The following is a 9,203-nucleotide window of genomic DNA, read 5'->3' on the forward strand; positions in this document are numbered from 1 at the left end:
TTCTAATTAAAAATAAACCCAAACTAAGATGGTAATTTTTAAAATGGACTGATGAGACAAAAAGTTAACCAAAACACACCAGAAAGTCCACTTCTAAATGGCTCAATCCCCAACACTTGATTGCAGTTTTTGCTGTCAAAAGTTGCACAACCAATTATTAGGTTTAAGGGGCAATTACGTTTTCACACAGGGCCAGGTAGGTTTGGATAGCTTATTTCCCTTTAATAAATGAAATCATGATTTAAAAACTTAATTTTGCATTTCTTTTACTTGTCTAATATTCAGATTTGTTTTATGATCTTACACATGTAAGTGTGACAGATATGTTAAAAAAAAAAAAGCTAACAAAGGAACAGTGACTAAAGCTATAGCAAAGGACGAGCAAAAGGATCAAAGCAGAGATGTGTGAAAAAGGGAAAAGCATGGATGTCCAGCAATCTATTGAGGTTATAAACATATTGGAAAAAGATGTAATTAAATGATATTTGTTTTGTTCTATAAACCTGTTGCACCTGATTATGTTCAGTAATGTAAAATATGTCAGCGGCTGATTTTCAGCTCCTCTTTCCAGTAGCGGATCCTTTATTTTCAGGTCCTTATGTGATCAAAGATCCTGTAACTTCCTGCAGTCTAGGCGAAATTGTAAAGTTGAATCATTTATTTTATTATGTAAATAATATTTTGCATTGAAGAAAAGTTTATTTTTACTTGAATATGCTGTCACAGTTCTTAGAAAGAAAATCGTAATCGGCAAAACTCCATCAAGGAAACTACATGTGGTGAAACTACATGCAGCAGTTTTGACCTGTCGCCAACTAGCTGCCTATATAGCCTTGTTAACAATAACTTGCCAGCGCAAACATCTCTCTTGTAGGGTTCCAGGTCGACAGGGAGTGTAAAGGATTAGATGTCATCCCCTCAAGAACAGACAGGGATGGTGAAAGATTAGCTGTCATCTTTCAAAAGATCAGAGAGGACACAAGCACCAACTGTTCCCCTCTGTTCTGAGCACAAAGGACCCATATTAAACACTGTCTGCAACAGTTCCCAGACTAATTTTATACTTGTAACAGACTGCAATATTTTGTGATGGGTTATGTTATCTTTTTACAGATGGGAGTGATAATGTGAATAGAAGCGAATGGAAAAATCAGTCTGGGTAACAATTGCCAACAGAATTAACCACTTGACAGTGCTTCAAAATGCTACACGGCAATGACTTCAGTATTTATGACTGTTACATTTTATTTTACAATGTCTTCAAAGCACCAATTTGTCGAGAAACCTTTTACGAAAAAAAGCTCCAAACCAAAATCCACCATTCAGCTGCTGTACCCTGCATTACAAAATATTAAGGCTACAGTCTGAGCTTTTGGACTACTTGAGTTACTATTTAAACAAATATTGGAGAGGGCACAGTAGAGATGGAGAGAAAGACAAGGGGAGAACATACTGTATGCATGTGTTGCAATCTCTTTTTCAACCAGCTAAGTACTTACATGCATTGGTGACTGCAAAGCTGTTGGCAGTCTCTATGTTGTCCACGTGTGGAACCAGGTTAAAGGGAGCTTCCGTAGCATTAGGGCTGGTGTTGTGAAGGAAGATAGCTAGTCGAAAAGCTGTATACTCCTGATCAGTATTCCTAATGAACAATCCACCTAGAGAGAGGGACAAAGAAAGAAGAGAGAGGCCAAGGAGGTAAGAAACATGACTGAAAAGAAAGGAAGTCAGTTATTGTAAGGCGGAGAGAGGTCGGGTGGGAAAAGTGGTGAAAGAGGGAGAGTGACAGGTAGAAGAGTAATGAGGGAAACGAAAGATAAATGGGGAGGGCAGAGAAAAACAGAGGAGGGGAGAAGTGAGAAGATAGCTAAGATCTTCATTAGCTTTGTTATAAAAGGTAATTTGTCTTTTAGCACATCCTCGCTCTCTGTCTCACGCACACAAACATGAATACCATCACGTTTGTGGAGGCTCACACTGCAGATTGCATTGATGAAATCTGAGAAAGAAAGAGAGATGGAGAGGAAAGGAGAAGAAAAGCGAAACAACTGAGCTGTCGGGAAAGCCATCGAAGAGATAATGAGTCTGAGAAGACATAAAAGAAAACAGATCAAAAGGGGTCAGTCAAATAAAAAGGAGGAGAACAGGCCATGAAAAACCACAGATGAGAGTGATGATGGGCGGTGGGGGGGGGTCAAGTGCTGAAAGTCACTGACTTTTACAAATGAGAGCATCCCCCCATGCAGTTCAATGAATGAGAAGGGGAAGAAGAGGTAATAAGAAACAGTAAAGGTAGTTGTATGAATAGAGTAAAAGAAACGAAATTGTCCTTTTGCATGACCCAATTTCAGCCAAGATTTTTTAGCTGTAGTAAAGATGGCCTCACATTTGACTCTAGAATACTTTGATGTACAGAGGAATTCATAGACCACTGTGTCTGCAAAACAAGCCCAAATCATCACCCCTCCTTCACTGTGCTTGACAGTTGGTATGAGGTGTTTGTACCGATATGCTGTGTTCTTTTGTTTTTGTTTTTACCAACTATGATGCTATGCTGATGATGATGCTATAATAGCCAAACATCTCCACTTTGGTCTTGTCTGTCCAGAGGACATTTTGTTTCAGAAGTCTTGTAATATGTTTAGATACAACTTTGCAAACCTAAGCTACGCTGTCATGTTCTTCTTTTAAAGAGAAAATGCTTTATAGCAATGATGAAGCCATACTTGTTCAGTTTTTTTCTAACTGTACTGTAATAAACTTAACATGCTAACCAAAGCCTGTAGAGAATGAGGTGTATTTCTCTGTTCTGATTTGTTTTTGTTTGTTTGATTGGTTTTTGGTTTTCTTTTTGCAGTTTCTCCAACTATTTTCTGAGTGGTCCACTCTTTGTGCCATTGTGTCAACTGCCAGAACCTCTGCTTTTACAGTGCTCTCACTTGCTGATGATCATTTAATTCAAGTGCATTTAATTAACAGCTCCTGGCTGCTACTTGCCCTCTTAATTCCCATGGAAACAATAAGGGTATACTTATTTTATTTTATTTTTTTACTTTTTTCCCACTGTATATCCAGAGAATAACTAAACTATGCACCAGTTTCACCATTAGATGAAGCGGAACTTGGGAGCCTGGAAATCTACCAAACATGAGTTAAGATTGTACTAAGTAGTTTCTTCATTTTAATCAAACCATGAGTGAGTGAATGTAAGTCTTTATGTGAATGTGAATGTAGTCTTTATGCCACCTCCCCTCAACCTACTTCCTTCTGGGGGCTTGTTCAGCACTTTAGATGTAAACTGCCCAACGTGCAGTTTTATTCGAGTTTTGTTGGAGGACTTGTAAAATAATCTTTACATAACATTTACAAATCCCTTCCAGACATATTTTAAAACATATCTCTAAAAATTGGTTCGACTGAACAGTATTTTATGTTTGATACAAATTTGCTACAAAAAAGTTAAAATTCTTAGACTAAATTACATTGGCTTATTCAATTTAATTCTATTTTATTTATATAGCGCCGAATCACAACAGTCACCTCAAGACACATTATATAGTAAGGTAAAGACCCTACAATAATTACAGAGAAAGCCCAACAGTCAAAACAATGCCCTATGAGCAAGCACTTGGCAACAGTGGGAAGGAAAAACTCCCTTTTAACAGCAAGAAAACTCCAGCAGAACCAGGCTCAGGCAGGGGCAGTCAACTGAGCAGTTGTGGCTGAGGGGAGGGAGACAGGACAAAAGACATGCCATGGAAGAGAGCCAATGCTTATGGCACCTGATGAGCAAGGCAGTTTTTTCGACAGAACCATCTGGGATGTCGTAAACTGTTAGAAATGTATTACCCTTTCAAAAAGTACTTGGCAGTCAGAAGATAAAACAAGCCACAACCTGAGCAGTTTTGTCTTGTGTTGGATAGTTCTTGTTGTTTTTGTAAGAAAATTGTATGTATGAAAGGAATTTACAGGCAATCACTTTCTTATATTTTTAAAATATGCAGTAAGTGATTGTACAAATAATCTAATGTCATACCTAAACACACCTGTAGCTGTGAGCTTATTGGCCAGTAGATCCAAGCTGTTTGTGGTTCAGCTATCTTGTAAGAATCCCCCTACCTTGCAAAGTTGCAAGGGGTTCTGAAGCAGGTCAATTATTTCCAAACATAACTAGGAACTTTTTAAATGTAAACTTTTTTTTTTTTTTTTGGGGGGGGGGGGGGGGTAAATTTTCATGCTCTTGCGTTATCAATACATTTTGTAATACTAATGACATAAATTAATTCTGCCTAACTTTATGAATTGAAATAAACTGATGCAAATTAGTTTAAAGTGAGTCTTAAGTGAACTGAATTGGATTACACTAGCAGACTGTGAAGTCTTGACATTGCTTTTAGAGAGAGAGAGAGGGGAGAAGGGGTGTTGAGAGAGGGATGACAGGGGAGGAGTTGGGAGGCAGAGCATATTGAACGAAGCAATTATCACTACATAACATGTCACTTATCTATGTGGCTGCATGTGTCTCTTTAATGCTCCAGGTTCTCTCTCCCTCTCTCTGTGTATGTGTTTCTTCTTTATATGAAGCCCAGATATAAATCAGCAACCACAGCCAAATATTAAGACACACATTTATACACACAGAAACTTTACAGCTGGAGTATGTGTGGGAAGTGTGCAAATTTGACAAGAAATTATTTTGCATAAACAGAGAAAAACTGAATTCTTGTATTGCTTATGATTAAAAATTCAAAATGTCTTGTCCAAAGATGAAAATATATTTTAGTTATAGGGTAGAATTCCACCTGAGAGCACACACACTTAACACATACTTAAACTAGGTGAGGACATCATTGCAGCAGGTTCTCAAAGACAATTTTTACAAATATTCCCATCTTCATCCTTCTCTGTCTCACTCTCTCGCACACACACACATATATATATATATATGTAAAAAGAAATGGTCTAGACAGTGCTTCCACTGGCATTACACTTGTGTGCAATGCAGAGATATGCAAATGACTTCTCAAGTAAGCCAGAGAGCCAAGTGGATGATCATGTATGTATATTGGAGTGTTTAAGGAGGCTGGTCAGTGGGAGGGAAGGGAAGACTGCATGTGTGCTTCAGCATGATCGTGTATGCTTTATACAGTACGTAGAGGCATGCAAGCATGTTCAGTCTGAACATGTGTTTTTGCATGCTTAACATTTGTAAGTGCTCAGATGCACAGAATACACCAAGTGTGCATTAATATAATTGTATATGCACAGTGTAAGTGTACACATCCATGATTGAACATCAGTGCAAATATGTGTGTGTGTATGTTTGCGTATGAAAGAAATAGAAAATATTTAGCGCGTTAAGTTTATTGGCAGCTGTAGAAAGACAGAGTCAAGGAGCCGAATCTCATTATAGGACCTCCCACCTGCCCCCCACAAGGAGTGATGCAGTGCATTCATTATCACACACATGCCAGACTGAATGTGTGTATGTGAAGAAATGAAGGGGAGAAAGAGATTCCATGCATGTGTGGTCCACATGAGCAAATCCATGATTCAGATTTAGTTAGCTTCATCTCAGATCTATTAGATGGTTTGAAATACAGGCTTATCCCGCACTGACACGGGGTAACTGGAAAAGGGCAGAGAGAGATAGAGAGTGAGTGTGTGTGTGTGTGTGTGTGTGTGAGAGAGAGAGAATACTGCAGTGTCTAAACACTGAAGAAGACTAGAAGGGAACAAAGCTCGCTGAAACATTCATGAGACCTGAACAGCTTTTAAAATACACGCAAATACAGTAGAAGGACAGAGTGAAAGCGTTTGTGCGCATTTATTAACCATATGAGTCACAGCCCAGCTGTAAATTATCCTGGATTTTTAAAAAAAAAAGTGAGAAAGGCTGCACCACAGAGGAAAATTTTCTGTAGTTATGTGTTCTTCTGTTCCATCATTCTTAAGTGAATTTCTCGTGTTTTACAGTATCTTATGGTTTGGAGGGTCCTCGTACTCCTTTTTTTCATAGTGACTGCTGTCCGCTAAAAATCCACTAAAATACCGTGTAGCGTGTCTGATCTGAGTGTCCGTGCGTAAAATCAGTAATCCTCCAACTCACCTATCTGCACTGAGCTGGGGAAAGCCCCTGTCGCCAGCCCCCAAAGGGCGGAATACACCCCGAGAAAGTGCCAAGAAAAAATGATAATCCTCATTTTTCTTTCATTCAGTCCCTTCAGAAACTGTTGAGAGACATCGAGGGAGAGGGGGAAGATGCGAAAAGACAGAAAGGCGCCAGAAAAAAAGGGGGGAAAGAGAAGAAGATAAGAGAGGTTTAATTTTCCCCCGTTTCCCGGGTAGTATTCCTATTCCATGGTGGTTTCGGTAGGTTCTTTCCCTGCAGTGTCCACTCAGGAGAACGCTGTGGGTCCGGTGCACATGTGAAGACAGGGAGAGAGAAAGAGTAGGGGAAACTCGCAGAATGATTGGCGAGCTGGGAGAACAGTCTGCATGGAAGAACTGGACATGCGCGCCCAGTCTCTCTCTCTCTCTCTCTCTCTCTCTCTCTCTCAAACACTCCAAAACACCCTCCCCTGTTCTCTCTTTCACTCACTCACCCATAGTTAGACGGACTGTTTCATCGTCTCCCCTACACCTTCAACTTCTCCTTCCTGCAGTCTTTAACTTTGCTGTAACCCAAACGGTAAGGTCTGGACGGTTTAAGTGTAGAGGAAAAACAAACAAAAAAGAATCCCTATGAGTGTACGTGCATGTTTACGCGCACATGAACAGAACTCACATTTTGTGTGTGAATGAATGATTCACTGAATGTGTGCCCGCACATGGCATAAAGTAAGAAATGCAAAGTGTGTGTGTGAACGTATAACATGCTGGTATTTTGGCATTTTGTTTAAGTGGCGAAGCAGACCAAAGTGATGCAGAGTAACAGAAAGCGCGCGCTTGTAAATAACTAATTGCTTTACGAACCCAATCCATCCTCACGCAGCGCTCCACTTCGCTGTCAAAGCGGAATATGTGTGTCTAACCTATGCAGCAGCTTTCAGGCCACCTGACAAAGTACCTCGAACTCCCTTTGACCGCGGGACGCTGATGGCGCCTGCCATGAGTACATGCTAAAATCCCCGTTATTTCAACGTCACGACCCCGTGAGCGCAAGCAGCTGGCCGCGGTAAGGGGAAAAAAACAGTACCACAAGAAAGGCAGTGCGACTGTTCATGGACACCGACTCATAAAAGCTTGAAATAATGAGAGTCGGAATAGCTTAGAATAAGGAAATAAAACGGTGGAAAAATAATCATAGCCTGGAGTACACCGTGTTAGAGTGCATTATGTTAATGCCGTATCCCATTCAGAGTCGTTTAATCTAGCCTGCCGGTAGCAGGTCGGTAAAACTGACAGACGGTCTGGGATCGCGTAGTTACACGGTGGAGAGCACAGTTTCATTTTTCCAGATGGCAAAACGCAAGGATTGCTTCACGGCTTGTCCCAGTGAAAGATGTACTCTGTCCATCTTTGAAGGATTTTCCCGGTCGGTTGTAAGAGCATGCGAGTAAATCAAACAGCCTGGAAAAATGCGAGTTCAACATCTTTTACATTTTCCACGACACATCTCTACCCACTGGGAACCTTAATTCACTTAAGATTACGATTTGTCTTCGACAATGTGTCAGCATGAAAATGATTTTATTTCAATGAAATCTAGATTTTAAATAGAAGCCAAAACACTGTAACTTATAGTGGCCTTAGAAGTCTGCTTAAATGGACAGGGTGGCATCGGTGGTCTTGGCTGGTTGTTTACCCCCATGGGGCAGTGTCATATGTAAGCATTTTATATGCAAATCCTACACGCTTGTGGGCTGAGATATAGGACTACATAACATGTCACTTATCCATGTGGCCGCATGTGTCTCTTTAATGCTCCAGGTTCTCTCTCTCTCTCTCTCTGTCTATATATATATATTTATATATATATATATATATATATATTCAGAGTTCTTTAAAACAACACAGCATCCACAAGCAGAAAAGCGTCCAGTGTCGAACCGTTTAAAAAAAACTGCTGTCAGCCTCAACTTCCTCCACCGCACTGACGAACTCTATCCATGGTGCTGAAGTCAAACTGCGCTGCAGGCAGGCTGGCTCGTCTCTGCTCTCACACCATGTGTCGCTGAGAGCAAACAATCTGCAGGTATCGCCGAAAACAATCACCATACCAGAAGATAATGGTGATGAGTTACTTCCCTCTGGATAAAGGTGTGCTAATTAGTACCTACCTCCTACTGTGGCTATTGCTGTACTTGGCCTGGATGGCTATTATTGTGTATGTCACATGACATGCACTGCTGTATTGTGTATACGTACAGTGCAGTTTCTGACATTTAAATTTAGTCAAGTATGCAAATTCTAGTAATTTACTTCATAAAGCCTGATGTAAACTGAGGTGCCGTTTACACGAGACCGTTTTCATTTTGAAACGGTGTCGTTTTGATGCGTTTCGGCCTTGCGTTTACACGACAACGGTGTCGTTTTGATGCGTTTCGCCCTTCTGTTTACACGACAACAGAGTGAAAACGATGTGTTTCAGAAACGGGGTCCAGAGTGGAGCGTTTCAGAAACGCACCGGCTTGCGTTTTCGTGTAAACACTTGAAACCGGGGTGATTTGAAAACGCTCGACTCGCACATGCGCACTATGGTTGCGACGGCCAGTTTTTCGCGCACGCGCAAACTGATAAACAGTACTCGCGGATTCACGAGTGCTTCTTATGCTCTTCCTGTGTTTTTACCGTTTTGTAATTCAGCGTTGTGTGCAGCAGCGATCCAACCTCATCATCGGTCCACACAAAACCTCTCACATTGGCCGTTTTGTAAGTAATGAACAATTTGCCGCACTACCTACTGTGTCACTCCACGCATGCGCGTCTTGCGTAAACAAACTGCAAAGAGAAAACCAACGCCAACTTGTGGCCTGGCATGGGAACTACATCGTTTTCATCGTTTCACATGTCCTCGTGTAAACGCGGATCGTTTCTGAAACGCCATCGTGTAAACGAAAGGCTGAAACGCATCAAAACGACACCGTTTCCAGTGAAAACGGCTTCGTGTAAACGGCACCTGAATGAACTGAAGCACATGCATAAATACACCAAACTTTACAATTTGGCTGTAATGAAAAGCATCTCATTCATCAGAAATA

General features: G+C 40.8%; 1 protein-coding gene across 2 annotated transcripts in view; it reads right to left on the minus strand.

The window, feature by feature from the left end:
* gria4a (glutamate receptor, ionotropic, AMPA 4a) overlaps positions 1-6,293 on the minus strand; it is a 117,232-nt gene extending 110,939 nt beyond the window's left edge. For both annotated transcript variants that reach the window (XM_030743849.1, XM_030743850.1), the window contains exons 1-2: positions 6,110-6,293; positions 1,500-1,658 (exon numbers count right to left, since the gene is read on the minus strand). In XM_030743849.1, coding sequence (XP_030599709.1) covers positions 1,500-1,658; positions 6,110-6,203 — 253 coding nt within the window. In that variant the 5' untranslated portion in view covers positions 6,204-6,293. The remainder of the gene's footprint in view (positions 1-1,499; positions 1,659-6,109) is intronic.
* Positions 6,294-9,203: the final 2,910 nt, after the last annotated feature.

Source organism: Archocentrus centrarchus, chromosome 13 (assembly GCF_007364275.1).
Source record: "Archocentrus centrarchus isolate MPI-CPG fArcCen1 chromosome 13, fArcCen1, whole genome shotgun sequence".
Taxonomy (NCBI): Eukaryota; Metazoa; Chordata; class Actinopteri; order Cichliformes; family Cichlidae; genus Archocentrus; species Archocentrus centrarchus.